General features: G+C 42.0%; 1 protein-coding gene across 2 annotated transcripts in view; it reads left to right on the forward strand.

Moving 5' to 3' along the window:
* The first annotated feature begins 303 nt into the window (after positions 1-303).
* The window catches only part of LOC138854960 (low-density lipoprotein receptor-related protein 8-like), a 35,992-nt gene continuing 18,342 nt past the window's right edge, over positions 304-17,953 (forward strand). Inside the window, exons 1-3 of one of the 2 annotated variants that reach the window (XM_070101120.1) lie at positions 304-424; positions 12,859-12,995; positions 14,000-14,191. In XM_070101120.1, coding sequence (XP_069957221.1) covers positions 12,876-12,995; positions 14,000-14,191 — 312 coding nt within the window. In that variant the 5' untranslated portion in view covers positions 304-424; positions 12,859-12,875. The remainder of the gene's footprint in view (positions 425-12,858; positions 12,996-13,999; positions 14,192-17,953) is intronic. The other variant, XM_070101119.1, reaches the window with a different exon arrangement.

A 17,953-nucleotide genomic window follows, 5' to 3' on the forward strand; every position in this document is an offset into this window, starting at 1 on the left:
GTGTGGCTAGCCTGATTTCGATAGTATTTTCAAGGTTAGAGTAAGACGTATTTTGCTAACACACCCATTACAAAGGGTGATTTTCCAATGTTTTCAGGTGAGGTAGTGAAATTTGTCATACGGTAGAGAGGAAAAAGGGAAGAGGAGAGTTAAAGGTATCTAGAGTAGCAGGAAGTACCATATGAAGGTGAGTGACAGTCTCAGTGACGCTTCAGGATGCTATCACTCTTGTAGTGACTCACTTGATGTGATACACTTTATCAGGTGCTTGGCTGACGTAGCGTTATCTTGAGTGATGTAAGTGACCTTATTAGCACGTTTCAGCTACATAGAGGTACGCAGTTTACACTTGTCAGAAGTGCAGTGTTGAGTACACACCGCTACCAGCTTAGGCCAGTAGGTGACTTGGACCTGCCTAGTATAGGTCAGTAGGCTTGTTGCAGTGCTCTTTTTTATGTTCTATGTTGACATCTACAGACACTTTCAAGTAGTGAAGAGTTCTTTGGGTCCCTAAAATTGGAGCAACCCTCCCAATAAACAAATTTGATTACTTCCCATTCCACAGGTGCTGTTTGACCCCTACTGTTCATAATATTAACATATGTGGTTGACCTGTCATACACAGGACACATGCACCGTTATCCTGGGTCAAAATAATTATTATTTTTGAAGGTATCGCTTTAGGGCTCACACTTTCATGAATATTAAAGAGCATTTTTCCGTGTGAATTCATCAACTGGTAATTAGGTTTTGAAAGTTGTGGCTTGGATATGCTGGGAACGTATACTATTTGTGTTGGAGTGACAATAATGATTAGCGAATACCCACACATTGTTAATAGATGAAACTGAAATGCCGTTTAGGAAATTTTAATGTTGACAGTAGGCTGCAGGAAGCCCCTCTTGTAAATCTTGACAAAGAAGATCCGGATACGTTGATTGATGACGGAATTTACTGTAGATAAAAGCTATGTAATAGAAATGGGAGAAAGTGAAATCAGGCCACATGAATTAATATTGAAATGGTGTACAGTACCGACAGGTATTCTATGTCTCTCTAGAGAGTGGGGAAGGTAAAGGTGAAGCAACAGTATGCAGACTTATATACTGTCAGAAGGTGAGGTGTAGTCCAGTAGTAGAAGAAAAAATGTAATTATTGAGAGGACACATCTCTTAAATCTAGCCATTCTCACTTGAAAAAGTTGGCTAGGGTGTTTTCCATTCTGTACCAAGATACCATTGTGTTGCAGTGACTGACAGTGACAAAATATTGAACGCGTTAGAGAACGGGATCTAGGAATCATGAACAAAAATTATTACAGACGCACACGTCGAACTGAAACGTCGTCAGTTTCTCTTGTATTTGTGTATTTTAACTGGTTTGACGGTGGCAGTCTTGCTTCTAGCCCTAATCTCCACGTCTACTGCCCGAAGGGATATTTTAGGTCTTAGGAGAGCAGAAACAGCCGATGATAGCCAGGGAACACATGGTGGGCGGCCATTACCAATCGCTTATTATCATTGATTTCGCCCAATGATTACCAATGTGTGTCATGACCTACCTGGGCATGTCAGTGAGTTCACCAGGTGACGGGAAGTAGTAATAGACCATTAAGTTATGCCGTTTATTGTACAGGAGTGTGTAGGTACAGTGTTGCAGCCACACGTCTTTACCGCTCCAGGATTTCAACTAAAATGAACAGAGCTGGTACTTGGGCGCTGATGCATGCTCAACTGTTACATGACTCGCCCAGTATAAGGGCAAGTACTGAATAGACTCTGGACGGTTTCTGCTAACAGACGATGTACGTACCAATATAACACGACTCGTACTATTAACATTTAGAATAAAAAGACAGTATCCTAACTGGAACAATATATCCTTCGTCCTTATGTGTGACTAGTTGATGGTCCAAGTCGGACCGATACGTAGTGTGTTTTGGAGGGAGGGGGGGCTCAACTTGTAGAGAGGGTTTAAGTTAGTGGTTCTTAACCTTTTTACGATTACATACCCCCAGTGGATTGTCCAGTATGTCGCCATACCCCCTGCACCAGACTGTCGAAATCATCACCAGTCCTATTAGGTACCAAGTATGAATTCAAAACGCAGTGCACAAATAACACGCACAGAAAGAGGAGGTTACAGTGACGTTTCGGTCCGACTTGGATCATTGCAAAGGTGCGGGTTATTTGTGTATTGTTCCAGTAACGGTATTGTGCCTTTTTGTTCTTTGTGACTTCAAAAGATGTCAGTAGCTTTGTTTTACTTTGCATATGGATAGCTAGGAACAGAACAGCTGATTGTTTATTCTAATCTAATTTATTATTTATATGTTCAGAGACAATCACATACCCCCCCATTATTTGGTTCCCATACCCCTCCCCCTGGTTAAGAAACCCTGGTGTAAGTGGTGTATGGGTTGGGGCGAGTGAAGACTCATGTCCAGGTGCTCCCCAGGGGTGGGGATCCCCTTAATGATCGCTGATGCCTTCCTCCCTCCCTCCCACCCGTCTTCTCTTTGCTCTCCTGTTTTCTCTGTTCCTATTTGGAGAGGAGCGTAGAATGGGTTTGCATGTGTGTATTCAGCGTTGTGTTGCTCAGCTATGAAACTCGCAACACACATACTAAAACCGTGAACAGTGCAACACGGGCAATTATAATTTGTTTTGCAATAAGCTTAAGTGGTGTCACTTTAAGGTAAAGAACTTAATAGGAAAGGGGAGAGCTTGTTTTATGAGTGTGATAACTGTTATTCCTTTAGTCTGTTTCTATTGTTTACTTGGGTTATAAGAACATAAGAACATAAGAATGTAGGAACACTGCAGAAGGCCTAATGGCCCATACGAGGCAGGTCCTTATCAAAACGACATCTACCTAAAGCTACTCAAGAAATAACTCCCGTACCCCTTGACACCAATCAAACCCAGCCCCTCCCACTCATATATTTGTCCAGTCTCTTCTTAAAGCTACCCAAGGTCCTAACCTCTATCACCCCACTGGGAAGACTGTTCCATGCATCTACAACTCTGTTAGAAAACAATAATGGCCAATTTGCTGGCCACCCGATTATGTCCTGTATACATGTACATATAGGATTTTTGGGCTCCACCCCTGCATTTTGACCCTGGGCCAAGCCTGTCTGGCTGGCTGACTAGACCAGGTAAGCATCAGATTAGACCAGACCATGATATATGAGCCAGCTGGCAGCCCAGTGGTCCATGAATACACCACAGCCTGGTTGATACAGGCACTGGAAGAGGTAAAAGTTAAGTCTCCTTCAAGATGTCTACACTTGTTCCAGTAGCATTTCAGATATCTTCTGGCAAGATGTTAGATAGTCTAGGCCCACTGATGTTAATAATGTGTTCACTTATTCTGCCTTCCATGCCCTTACCCTTCAAAGGTTTATCTTTCATTTTCTCCCATATCCATCACACCATTACATGATGGTAGTGTATAAATTTAGGACTAAGAACTCAAGTATTTTTCATAATATTATGCCTCTCTCTCTACTCCTGAAAGTAAACATTAAGGACAGGTGTTCCAATTAATTTAAATGTGATTGACTATGCACGCTTTATTTCAGACACTAATTCAAAGTCAATTAAATTGAAGGTTTATTGTAATCACAGCTTCTCTTAATAAATTAATTGTACCAACTAAGCATATATCAACCTTAAGGAACACACCATCAACACTCAAAATTTAGTCATTAGCAGGCAAAGGGGTCACCACAAGAAAAGATGGATTGGGGAGAGGCAAAGATTTTGAGTGACAGGGGACTAGACATCCAACAGGATTTTGAGTGAATTAGACAGGTACAGAGGCAAATGATTTTTATGACTTGCTGTTAGAGTGCAAGTAGGGTAATTATATACGTATATGGATTAAGGAAAACCATTTAACATGACGGGTTCTGGAGGTGGGAAGTACAGTACCTACATTATAAAGTAAAGGGAAGGTAGTGACTGGAAGCACAGTGCACTATGGAGGGGTAGTGAGAAGTGCAGTGCCTGCACTATAGAGGGTGGATGGTGATGGGAAGTACAGTGCCTGCACTATGGAAAGGGGGTGGTGGCGGGAAGTACAGTACCTACATTATAAAGTAAAGGGAAGGTAGTGACTGGAAGCACAGTGCACTATGGAGGGGTAGTGAGAAGTGCAGTGCCTGCACTATAGAGGGTGGATGGTGATGGGAAGTACAGTGCCTGCACTATGGAAAGGGGGTGGTGGCGGGAAGTACAGTGCCTGCACTATGGAAAGGGGGTGGTGGCAGGAAGTACAGTGCCTGCACTATGGAGGGTAGTGATGGGAAGTACAGTGCCTACACTATGGAAGGTGGGTGCTGGTGGGAAGCACAGTGCCTGCACTATGGAGGGGGGGGGGGGGTGAGTGGAAGTACAGTGCATGAACTATGGAAGCAGGGGGAGGGGGTGATAGGAAGTACAGTGCCTACACCACAAAGGAGGGGTGGGGATACTGCAGTTTGGAGGTGCATCTGAACTATGATGTTGGCATGCTTTTGGCAAAAGTAACTGAACAAGTGATATTGAAATCTTTTCTTTTCCAGATTACCCTATCTCAGTGAGAGACGACCACGTATTAAAATAAATAAAACAGTATATACCATTCCACTCTGAAATTATCTAATGCTACTTACGTACAACAAAGTTCCTATTTCTGCTGAAATGTAGCCATATGTAGCAAAACACAATTCCACTTTGACACAATCTATTTACAAAGACGAGAAACCACAACTCATAAAACTGTAATAAACACGACTGCAAGCAAACCACAGAACGGGTGGGGATTACCACGGGTTATATCTCCACCTGTTCTGTGGTTTATGGGAAACCGTACCTCAGTAGGTGGAGGACCTTCCAGAGTCATGGTGACAATCGTTTCCCCTCGGAGTAATAACAAACCCATCGTTCGCTTCTCCTGCTTCATACTCGTCTAAACATCGTTTATATCTGGCTTGTTTCACCCTCTTCTCGTTTCTCTTCTTCCCGCGTGATGTAGTGTGAACATTGTGTTTGCCCTATTTTCTGGGTGTTAAGCTCCAGCTTTTGGTCCGCTTAAGACAAGATTTTGTTCGGATTTTTAACCCCGGAGTTTTACCAGGGACGTCAATAGCCATTGTTTCGTACAGAAGTGAGTTTTTTTCATGGCATGTAAAAGCTCACGTTTGAATGAAATATTATGCAAGAAAGACTTGCTTTGCTGTCCCTTTCTATTATCCTGTTGTCGACATCATTTCCATCTATTCCTGGTTTTCTCTTAGCGGGTGTGACACACACGTCGTATAGTATTTACTTTTAAGTCTGCGAGTGAAGATTGCAGTGTAGGTCCCCAGTGTATATTTTAGTTACTGGGGCAGGTGCGGGTGGTCGGGAGTGCGGGTTGTAGTTGTGCTGCCTCGGTACGGCACAATGAATGAAGAGTCCTCTTGCTAGCTCTGGTTACAAGGTCATTGGGAGGGGGTGAGATCTGCGCCACTCCTGTCCTACCTGACCTTGTTGGCTGCGCCACATACTCAACCAACTGGTAACAAACCACCATGTAGCCAAGTATTTACAACCGCTATACTATCATGCCTCGGCAGGATAGTGGCTTTCTTTGTACTTAGCAAATCAAAATTGTAATTGCACATTGAAAACTATGCAGAGATAAAATCCTTAATAATCATATACAGTGATATGCCCTTGTAGTATTACGTTAGGCTTAAGCTTACCCGGAATTTCTGCATAACTTTTAACAGGCTCTGAAGTGTCACCCATTTTTGTATAAAAAATGTATTATACTGAAATAAACTTGTAGTTGTGATGAATGGTTTTGAAAACCGACAAGTTGAAGAATTGAGACACGTATGCAACACATGGGAATCTTTCTTGAAGAAACGTTTCGCCACACAGTGGCTTCATCAGTCCAATACAAAGTAGAAATGGGTAAGGAGAGTACTTCTACTCTCCTTACCCATTTCTACTTTGTATTGGACTGATGAAGCCACTGTGTGGCGAAACGTTTCTTCAATAAAGATTCCCATGTGTTGCATAAGTGTCTCAATTCTTAAACTTGTAGTTATTCACTGCAGCTATCCACCCAGTCAGTCATCAGTCAGTAGATAAATGGTCCAGATAACCGAGCTGACCTCCAGGTAACATCATGAGTTACCCATGATGACTCATGATGTGGCTTCAGCGGAACCTGGTTTTTGACAGCTGAGAGCTTCATATCCGTGAGAACATGGTCCATTAGACAGCAGAGATGCAACCCTGACTCCTGCAGCAACACCTTTGCTACTCCCTATGAGCTCTGTGAGAGTGGGGAAGGTAGTAGACAGGTTTGTGGAGTCTGAGAGGAGCTAGTAGCAACAGCCTGGTTGATAAGGCCCTGATACACCGGGAGGCCTGGTCAAGGACTGAGCCGCGGGGGCGTTGACCCCCGGAACACCCTCTGGGTAGGTAGGTAGCCAGCCAGCCAATGACGAGTCACCATTTGGAAAATACCCGTGTCAGGACGTGTTCCTGGCGAATATATTATCCAAAGAATCTCAGTTATGTGTAAGTCAACCAGTAAACAAAACCAAATAAATATTACAAGAGCCCCAGTGGAAATAGGTAGCTTTGACTTTTTTGGGCTAATCTACGTAATTTATATTGCGTAATTTTGTTATTGCTAAGAGTATAATAATCATTTAAAAAAAAAATAACTCCTAGTGTGTTTGTGAAGGTGACGACCTCGGCGGAGGCGATCATGCTGATGTGTCTTGAGATTGCTAGTTGCAGCAGCAGTGCTTGCGGTGCTCACTCTAGATTGTAATTTACATTTTGAACATTATTTTCCGCAGAATGCGACCAATAGCAATCGACTAGCACTCAGGTACCTATTTAGTGCTAGGTGAATGTAGGTGGCAGGTAAACCTGCCCGGAGGGTAATCCGGGGATCAACTCCCCTGCGGCCCGGTCCATGACCAGGCCTCCCGGTGGATCACGGCCTAATCAACGAGGATGTTACTGCTGACAGCATGTAGTCCAACGTACGAACCACAACCCAGCTGATCTGGTACTGACTTTAGGTATCCGTCCAGCTCCCTCTTGAAGGCAACCAAGGGTCTATTGGTAATTCCCCTTATGGCGAGGGGGAGGCTGTTGAACAGTCTTGGACCCCAGAAACTTATTGTTTTCTCTTAGTGTACTAATGGCGCCCCTACTTTTCACTGGGGTGTATGTTGCGTCACCTGCCAAGTCTTTCGCTTTCGCAAGGAATGATTTCTGTGTGCAGATTAGGGACCAGTCCTCCTGGATTTTCCAGGTGTAGATTATGATGTATCTCTCTCCTGCGCTCCAGCGAGTACAAGTTCCAAGCGTTCCCAGCAGTTAAGGTGTTTGTTTTTAACCCACTTTTTTCCATGCATTCAGTTTCACTATACACAAATAACCCGCACATAGAAAGAGGAGCTTACGACGACGTTTCGGTCCGACTTGGACCAGTTACACAGTGTGACTTTGTAAATGGTCCAAGTCGGACCGAAACGTCGGCGTAAGCTCCTCTTTTTTTTGTTATTCAGTTTCACCACTTGTGTGTTTAGTACCATTACCACCTCGTCTTATGTTTTTCCACGTTCTTACTACCCCGAGGATAAATAAATACTTCCTAACATCCTTGTGCTTCAGTTGCGTTTTTAACTTCCACTAATGCCCCCTTGTCCCCAGTCTCCACTTCTGTCTGCCCCTTTTCTACCATTATCAAGTCCTCTGAGGATATTGTTCGTTGTCTTCCCTAGTCCTTCATTCCTCTTAAAATTTCATTCGGATTTTTAACCCGGGAGGGTTAGCCACCCAGGATAACCCAAGAAAGTCTGTGCGTCATCGAGGACTTTCTATTTCCATTGGGGTCCTCAATCTTGTCCCCCAGGATGCGACCCACACCAGTCTACTAACACGAAGGTACCTATTTGCTGCTAGGTGAACAGGACAACAGGTGTAAGGAAACGCGTCGATATGTTTCCACCCGCCGGGAATCGAACCCGGGCCCCTCCGTGTGTGAAGCGAGAGCTTTAGCCACCAGGCCACCGGGCGTTGATATGTTTCGGTTAGATGTTTTGGCTAGTGAGTCAGAGCGCAGTACGTGTCGATGTAGCTTGAGAGATATTAAACTGAATTGTAAAATACTCCAAGGGCGGACAAAGAAATTTTTTTAAGTTGTATATTTCCAATTTAGCAGTGTCTTACTCTTTTGTATCACTTAAGCTGAATCAGTGCTTCCTGCCTTCTTTTTATGACTTAGGTTTCTTAGCTCCTATACGTTGTCTTGTGCTCTCTCTTCTCTTTTTGAACAGTCTGTCCTATCAAGGTTGCTGAGAATTTGACCAGTCATGACTTTCCTAATCCACCTCGACTCCAGAATTGTCAGGTTCAGCTCTAATCGCGTTTCAGCTTTGGGTCGAGTCAAGCTGTAAACCTTTGGAACATCTATAGAGGTTTGTATACATAGGTTAAACTGTAGTGTCCTACGTGACTGTTCAACTCCCTGAATACTGATCACAGATGAGCAAGTCTTGCAAATGTCTCCGAGGTACAGTGAGCCTCGGGTGATGTTTGATTATACTACGTAACTACGGACTCGCCGGTTCCCCAACCAACTTATTTTTTTTTTTTTAGGTAATGTAAATTGTAGGCTCTGGCTCCTTTTGCTACTCGTCTCTCGTTTTATCTCGCTTCTCGATCTTAACCTTGCAGCTGCTGGAGCTGTACTCCAGTATTCATTTGTCTAACCGCCTTTAAAGGTCTTTCAAATAGATACTAAGTTGACGAACGGAATTCTGGAGCAGCTTTCGAAAGGGATGCAGTACTGACATAAATGATTCTACACCAGTGTAAATGATCATACTGACGAAAGGATCTTAAACCAGTGTAAAATATGCACCAATTCACAGGGATGGTGGTCCAGTATATAGAGATGTGTACTTCGTTCATTTCACACAGGGCTGGGCATGGGAACTCAGGATTGAGTCGTGGCCAAGCCACAATTCAAAATCACTAGTTTCGTGAAATTATATATATATATATATTATATATATATATATATATATATATATGTATATATATATATATATATATATATTATATATATATATATATATATATATACACACATACATATTGTGTGTGTGTGTGTAATTTAAAATTAAGATAAGCATAATCGTATTGCACATCATAAGTGTAAAGGAATTTATTGCAACATAAAGGATCCGTTACTATTGTAAACTATCGAAAACCAGTGTGAAGGACTCAGAACTGTTAAAAGGATCTAAACAGATGGAGAGGATCAGTGGGAGGATGATTCTGAGATCCTTCACGGGGGATGGGTTGGAGAGGGGGTAGTAGTAACTGGCTAGAGCCATGGCATAAGTGGGTTCAGCAGACATATGGGCAGCATTTAAAGCTGGCTCCGATTTTATGTTGTCTTTTCCATGCTCGCTCTCTTATGCAGATTTCTCCACTGTTTCTGCCTGGTATTAGTTATCTGTGAGAAAGACGACTCGCACATTGTTAACGTCCTCGCCATTTGTTCCGAGAGAGAATATTTATTTTTCTTGTTATCCTGCGTACCTTCATTAGTCAGTTTGTCCCTGCGTTTATTATAAAGTTTGTATTGACGTACCTCGGTCTGTCCGTCCTTAAACACTCGCAAGGCTTCGTACGGTACTTTTCTCACGAAGACTTGCAAGATTCTTGTCAAACTGGTATTTCTCATCTCGTTTTTTTTTTGTCATTTAGTGTTTTGTGTGCGTACTGAGTGATCTCCTTGGTCAAAGTCCTCTTGAAATTCCAACGTCCTTGATGATTTAGTGTTTTGTGTGCGTACTGAGTGATCTCCTTGGTCAAAGTCCTCTTGAAATTCCAACGTCCTTGATGAGTTTTTTTATGCCACGCGTGGCACATCTAGCTGATGTTTATCCAGAAAGCGTCTCCTCGTCCTCTCTCCCTCACCACACTCATGATGCCCGGTACTCTTTATTTTACAAATTTTAAATTACAATCTACCAGTCTTACCCGAGTGGTTTTTTTTCCCGGTGTTATAAATAAACTTTTTTGCTTTTCCCTATTTTTTTGCAAGTAACGCGAACTGTGTGTATCGTGGCTACTTGTTTTTTTGTATGCCGTGTCTATTGTATTACCTTTTATATATCATGGCTATTGTATATCGTAGTTTGATACGTGAGGTTCTTGGAAAAATACACAATGCGAACACTATTGCTTTTTATTTGCAACTTTTCGATTCTTGAGATCTTGGTCATTCCAGTTGTTCGTTGTCTTCATAGTGAAACTTCATCATCACTTCTCTCGCCTAGTTTATCATTATTACGAACGCCGTAATAATGATAAACTAGAAGGGAATAAAGTTCACTGCAGAACATGCAGTGGCTGTACCTCTGGCAGTTGCCTTATAAGTCCAAGTTAAATATAGAGACGGCAGGGGAGTTTGAATTTATATTGTTAAATTAAAATGAAAATGGCTGGCAGAGGTAGTGGTAATATTGTGGGAATGAAAGCCTTGGACATCTAGAAGGGATATTATTGAAAGTATTGTGTTATTGACTGAGAAATCTGGATTTAGTACCCACGAGGGAGGTTACTTGAGGCTGATGAGGGGCTCTTGTTCTACGGAATTGGATCTGCCCTGCACTTCCCTGAATTGAGCCTGAATGCCTTCCACCCCCCTCCACAGGCGCTGTATAATCCCTACGGGCTTAGCGCCCCCCGATAAAAATGGGTTAGTAAACCTGAATATATCTCGGTAAATATTGAATATATCGTAGTTTAATATCCTTGACTAGAATATAGGGATCCAGTTAACCTTACCAGGATATTAGATTTACTAAAGCTGACTAGGTTTTATTTAATGTCTAAATTCTCTGGGTTTAAGAAATTTTGTTTGGGAAAATGTTTAATACAACTTATAACGCAGTGAAAACTGTGTTCGCCGTTTTTACATCTGCCAAGTAGCCCTCCTGAAACAGTCTTAAAAAAAATACCGTTTGGTTAAATGAAAAAAATTGTCCTGGTCGTAAGGTTCCACAAAACACACAAAGGAGACTGTTTAGATCTCTCTAGTACTATAAACATTATTTAGTATAAACAAAACGCTACGCGTTTTGTTTAAACTAAATAATGTGACTACATATTATTCACGTCGTGCCAGAAAACAAACCCTCATTATACAAATGTACAGGATCACACAGCCTGTATAAAATAGTACTTACAAACATGACAAACAGGGTCAGTATTTCACCCTTAAAGGGGTGCTGGAGATCGGCTAAGGGGCTGTTGATCTAAGGAATTGGAGCTACACTCCCCTTAGCCAGATCAAACCTGATGACCTTCCATTCTCCAAGTGCTGTATGGCCCCAATGGGTTTAGTGCATCTCCAAAACTATAATAATCTGAGATTCTCTAAGCAACAATAAAATCTTTCATTATGATCGACTGATCCTGTGAAGAGGATCACATGGGCATTTGAATGTCCTGTGACGCAGTAACAGACGGACTTAATTTGCTTTTATGTTCATACTAGATGTAGCGGGTTTTGTACAGACAAATCTAGTAGCGTTTTTTTTTTTTTAACAAGTATGTGACTTCCTGTCATATTGTATTCAGATGCTCTGACGTAAATGAGCGTGTTGTAACATTCATCACCTTACATCAAACCTGATTCCTTCAAACTTAGTGATCAACACCGACAGTTATGTCTGAGACACGTTTGCGGTTATCGAGACATTGAGGATACGTTTTTTCCTACAGGGGCTTCTTGTCTCGAGATTTTTAGTTGACTGCTCTCTCTAGACTACTGTCAAACGCATCTTCGTGCACTGGCGTTACATCATTTTGTCTTTTCTTTTAATTGAGTACTCTGAAACTCCTCTTTTTCAACAATAACCCCACACTTAAGAGAGAACTGAGGACGACATTTCCTAATGTTTGGAACCATTATCAAGTTATAACTATGCGAGAAAAACCAAAAGAGAGAAAGAGGGACGGGACTGGTGGTGGTAGTTATGGTAGTAGTAACGGCTTTGAGTGTTGGCGTTTTATTTTTTTTTTTTGTCACTAAAAAAAAGTGGACGAGAGGGCTACCCCCCTCTCCTATTTTTCTTCTATAACACTAGTCATTACCATTAGAGCTTAGCTGTCTACAAGCATTTCCGCGGGAAATATTAGCGAAAATATTTAGGTGGTGCAGCACTTCCAAGTTAATCAACGATTAGTACATGTCATTCGCATATCTACCGGTGACAGAATAAGGTCATTAAGGTTAGATTGTTTTAGGTTGGGTTAAATATGTTTAGTTTCGTTAGATTACATAACTTATTATTTTAAAATTCAAACTAAAATTGTAGTAATACGCCGAGGAGCAGTCGTCTATTATCCAAGCATTTTGCTTTCATCAGTATTTTATACTGTGTGTGTGTGTGTGTGTGTGTGTGTGTGTGTGTGTGTGTGTGTGTGTGTGTGTGTGTGTGTGTGTGTGCGTGCGTGCACGCACGTACTCATTAATCGATTTATGGTTACAGGGATCGAGTCACAGCTGTTTTATTTATTTATTTATTGGGAGTACAGGATTTGCAGTATTGAACATTTGTTTCCAAATTACTTTTAGTAAAAGATACTATTTTTTAAGCTAAATATGGTATTGTTGCTAATGGTGATCCATAAATTGTACTCTGCAGAATGATATACAAGTAGGTAGGCACATAAATGTGTATTTATTGTTATGCATTTAGTAAAAAAATATCACGAACATTACTAGGTCGTCTTATTTGATTTTCTAATACGTTGCATTGATTTGTTGCAGAAGAAGTTAGCAGCACCATGGTACCCGAGATGAAGCAGGCTCCGCCCCAGATCGAGTCTCCTGCAGAAGGGGAAGAAGGCAACGTGGCGGTGGCTGCTATCCTGGCAGCGCTAGGCGTCCTCTGCATCGCCTCAGCCGTAAGTCACACACTCTTCACTCACACACAAACCGATGGATAGGAAGCTTTTTTTTCACGCCATTCATCTCGTTATTCACACCAGCATTACACCCTACATTGTCACTCACCCACATTACACACTCCATTGTCAACTACCCACATTACACACTCCATTGTCACTCACAGCGTCACACATGTACCATCATACACATACCAGCATCACACACATACCGGCATCACACACATACCAGCATCACACATACCAACATCGCACACACCAGCATCATTCACATCATTATTCAATTATAAATTAATTTATCAGTATCACCAAAATAAATTTAGCTAATAGAGTAACCTAAACAGTGTTCATCCGTTGTATTGGCGCTTGGTAGAGGAAATGAGCAATTTGACCCGTGAAGAAAATAATGCACTTTATTCACTTCTGTTTTGTTTCACCAATGTGCCAAAATTTTGCATTGTTTGGTTCATATTGGATTTCAGGTACTTTTTTTTTTATTTAGTTTTATCACTTGAGCTCACACAAAGGACTACTTTTTTATTGGAATAAGTCGGTGATATGAAGGGTGAAGTATTTCTGCATCTTTGATTTTTTCTCTTATGCCCTTGAAGTATCTGCTGTATTTTGCTATCTCTGTGACTACTTTGTAATATCTCCCCTTTCCTCTTGCTTACTATTATTCTTGCTACTTCCTCTTTCTACCTCCCGACTTCTTGACATGTCGCTTTTCCTACCCTCCCCTTTCCTCTTGCGTTTTCCCTACTATATCTTGTTCGTACTTCTTTTCCAGTGTTTGCTAATGCATGTGTCTAATTCTTGGAGGATAATTTTAATGTAATTTTGCTGATTACTCGAGCATATGCTTTCTTTCATTTGAGCATCAAGCTGTGAGATGTACATTTGTGTAGAACTTGAAAATGTTGGAGTAGTTCTGTCTTAACTGACCTTGTCTTTTATGTAATTAAGCAGAGTTGTAGAATATTGTCGTTTTTAACCAACTGCAGATGGCATACATGATCTACCGCTACTTCCGCAAACGATCTGTGCACAGCATGAACTTCGACAACCCAGTTTACAAGAAGACAACAACTGAGGATGGCTTCCACTTGGCTGGCCAGCAGCGGACAAATTGTCAGAGGGGATCAAATCAGCCGCAGTATCAACACCGGCAGTATGGAGTTATGTCTCCAGAGGATGTAAGTACACTACATTTACTAACATAAGTATGTATTACTGTAAATCCCTAGAACCAAGTTATTAACTGTGAAATACAGTACTGTATTTGAAACTAGAAGGCTGATTGAATTTTAGGCCTACTAAGTATTCCTGGTTGTATTCCTTTTAACTTTCTTAACTTTCCCACTTTTTTGCTTCTACTTATTTCTTGATATCTGGAAAATACCTCTTTGTATTAACTGTAAATACACTACACACTCACGTATACAATATTCATGAAATAAAACTCTCCATTGAAATAGGACATTGGTCCATCTAGTGACCTTTTTTAAGCAGAATTTTCAGTTAGGTGTTTTTTTTCGTCAGTTGATACGCTACATTTTCATTGGAAAGTAGTACAGTCAAGATGTTCTGTAATATAACCACTAAACACTCACTTACAGATATAGAATGGGGGTTCTGAGATTTTAATCTTTTTTACCTTTAATTATGTAAAGAATGAAAAGGCACAATACTGTGACTGGAATAATGCGCAAATAACTCAGACATAGGAGAAAGCAACTTATACCTGGAGTATACCTGGAGAGGGTTTCAGGGGTCAATGCCCCTGCGACCTGGTCTGTGACCAGGCCTCATGGTGGATCAGGGCCTGATCAGCCAGGCTGTTAATGTTGGCCGCACGCAAATCGACATATGAACGACAGCCTGTCTGGTCAGGTACTGAATTTAGGTGCCTGTCCAGCGCCTTCTTGAAGACATTTCAGTCTGACTTTTATCATTAACTAGTAGATCAAAACGTCACCATAAGTTTTTCTCTTATGTGCTGGTTATTTGTATCTTTAATTACATCCTTCAAAAAATTTAGGTAATCCCTTCAAATTTATCATGTTGATAACTTGAAGCATTAATGTATTGTATATGTAGAATATAGTTGATTCATGCATAATGTACGGTAGTAGAGGAGCAGCAAGAAACAATACAGGGACCCAGGGTTATTATGAGCATCATGTTAAGGAGAGAGAAGATAAGAGCATTGCCTCCTTTGCCTTGCCATGTGTCCTTTATGGATCCTGTGTCCATCCATGGTTAAGTTTTACTTGAAGCTCCTGAAGGGTAAAATATGCTAGCGGAGGAGATGAAAGAATTATTGCAGAGGAAATAGGGAGGGAGTCAGGGTGGAATGAGGTATCATCATCCTCTCTGCGTTTGCCTTTTCTTTTTCTCCTTTATTATTTTTTATTTCTTTTATTGTCAGTTATGATTATCATCATTTGGTCTTTTTATTTTTGTCTCATGAACATTCAGAATGGCAGGTAAATCATGCAGATCTTTTGAAGAAGTATTTTCTGTTTCTTAATGGTTCTTATTCCTGTAAAACACAAAACATGCGCATGCGCGCGCGCGCGCGCACACACACACACACACACACACACACACACACACACACACACACACACACACACACACACACACACACACACACACACACACACACCAGGTCAACCCCAGTGCAACCAAATACTCTAAACCAAAACACCCATGCCACATCCAATGCCCCCACCCATTGCATTACAAACTCCACCCCCACAGCAACCACCCATAGTTCCTTATCAGGTCTCCACTTCCTCAACCCCAATACACCTCCCAGACCACAGTCTTAGAAAAGAAGTTGAAGGTGAGGTATACAAATGCAGATGGAATAACAAATAAGTATGAGTGGCACGAAAGAATCAAGGAGACATCCCCAGACATAATAGCACTCACAGAAACAAAACTCACCAGAATAATAACAGATTCAATCTTTCCATCCGGATATCAAATCCTCAGGAAAGACAGAGGGAGGAGAGGGGGAGGAGGAGTTGCACTGCTCATTAAAAACCAGTGGGGGTTTGAGAAAATGGAAGGAATGGATGGCACAGGAAACGTTTCGCCACACAGTGGCTTCATCAGTCCATACGTAGGAGAAACTTGAAGAACAGGAGGAGAATGAGGTAATCAGTAGGTAATTAGTAGGAACAATCCAGTCTGAGGGACATAAGGTGATAATTGCAGTAATGTACAACCCACCACAGAACTGCAGGAGGCCAAGAGAAGAATACGATGAGAGCAACAGAGCAATGGTCGACACACTAGCCGAGGTGGCCAGGAGAGCACACATGGGGGGAGCAAAGTTACTAGTTATGGGTGATTTCAATCACAAGGAGATTGACTGGGAAAACCTGGAGCCCCATGGGGGTCCCAAAACATGGAGAGCCAAGATGATGGATGTGGTACTGGAAAACCTCAAGCATCAACATGTTAAGAGACACTACCAGAGAGAGAGGAGAGGATGAACCAGCAAGACTGGACCTTGTATTCACCTTGAGTAGTTCTGACATCGAGGATATCATGTATGAAAGGCCCCTGGGAGATAGTGATCATGTGGTTCTGTGCTTCGACTACATAGTTGAGCTCCAAGTGGAGAGAGCAGCAGGAATAGGGTGGGAAAAACCAAACTACCAAAGGAGGAACTACTTAGGCTTGAACTTCTTTCAAGACATTCAGTGGGAGAGGGAACTGACAGGAAAACCAGTACAAGAAATGATGGACTATGTGGCAACAAAATGCAAGGAGGCAGAGGAGAGGTTTGTTCCCAAGGGAAACAGAAATAATGGGAAGAACAGAACGAGTCCTTGGTTCACCCAAAGGTGTAGGGAGGCAAAAACTAGGTGTACTAGAGAATGGAAAAGGTACAGAAGACAGAGAACTCAGGAAAATAAAGAGATTAGCCGAAGAGCCAGAAACGAATATGCACAGATAAGAAGGGAGGCTCAGCGGCAATACGAAAATGACATAGCATCGAAAGTCAAGACTGACCCGAAGCTGTTGTACAGCCACATCAGGAGGAAAACAACAGTCAAGGACCAGGTAATCAGACTGAGGAAGGGTGATGGGGAATTCACAAGAAACGACCGGGAGGTATGTCAGGAGCTCAACACAAGATTTAAAGAAGTACTTACAGTGGAAACCAGTAGGACTCCAGGAAATCAGAGCAGGGGGGTGCACCAGCAAGTGCTGGATGAGGTACATATAACCAAGGAGGAGGTGAAGAAGCTGCTATGCGAACTTGACACCTCAAAGGCGGTGGGACCAGACAACAACTCTCCGTGGGTCCTTAAAGGGGGAGCAGAGATACTGTGTGTACCGTTAACAAAGATCTTCAACACATCATTTGAAACTGGGCAACTCAACGAGGCATGGAAGATGGCAAATGTAGTCCCAATTTTTAAAAAGGGAGACAGACATGAGGCACTAAACTACAGACCTGTATCACTAACGTGTATAGTATGCAAGGTCATGGAGAAGATCATCATGAGGAGAGTGGTGGAGCACCTGGAAAGAAACGAGTGTATAATTGACAACCAGCATGGTTTCAGGGAGGGAAAATCCTGTGTCACAAACCTACTAGTTTTTTATGACAAGGTGACAGAAGTAAGACAAGAGAGAGAGGGGTGGATCGACTGCATTTTTTTGGATTGCAAGAAGGCCTTCGACACAGTTCCTCACAAGAGGTTAATGCAAAAGCTAGAGGATCAGGCACACATAACAGGAAAGTCACTGCAATGGATCAGAGAATACCTGACAGGGAGGCAACAACGAGTCATGGTACGTGACGAGATGTCAGAGTGGGCGCCTGTGACTGGCGGGGTTCCACAGGGGTCAGTCCTAGGACCTGTGCTGTTCTTGGTATATGTGAATGACATAACGGAAGGGATAGACTCAGAAGTGTCCTTGTTTGCGGA

Source organism: Cherax quadricarinatus, chromosome 76 (assembly GCF_038502225.1).
Source record: "Cherax quadricarinatus isolate ZL_2023a chromosome 76, ASM3850222v1, whole genome shotgun sequence".
Lineage (NCBI taxonomy): Eukaryota > Metazoa > Arthropoda > Malacostraca > Decapoda > Parastacidae > Cherax > Cherax quadricarinatus.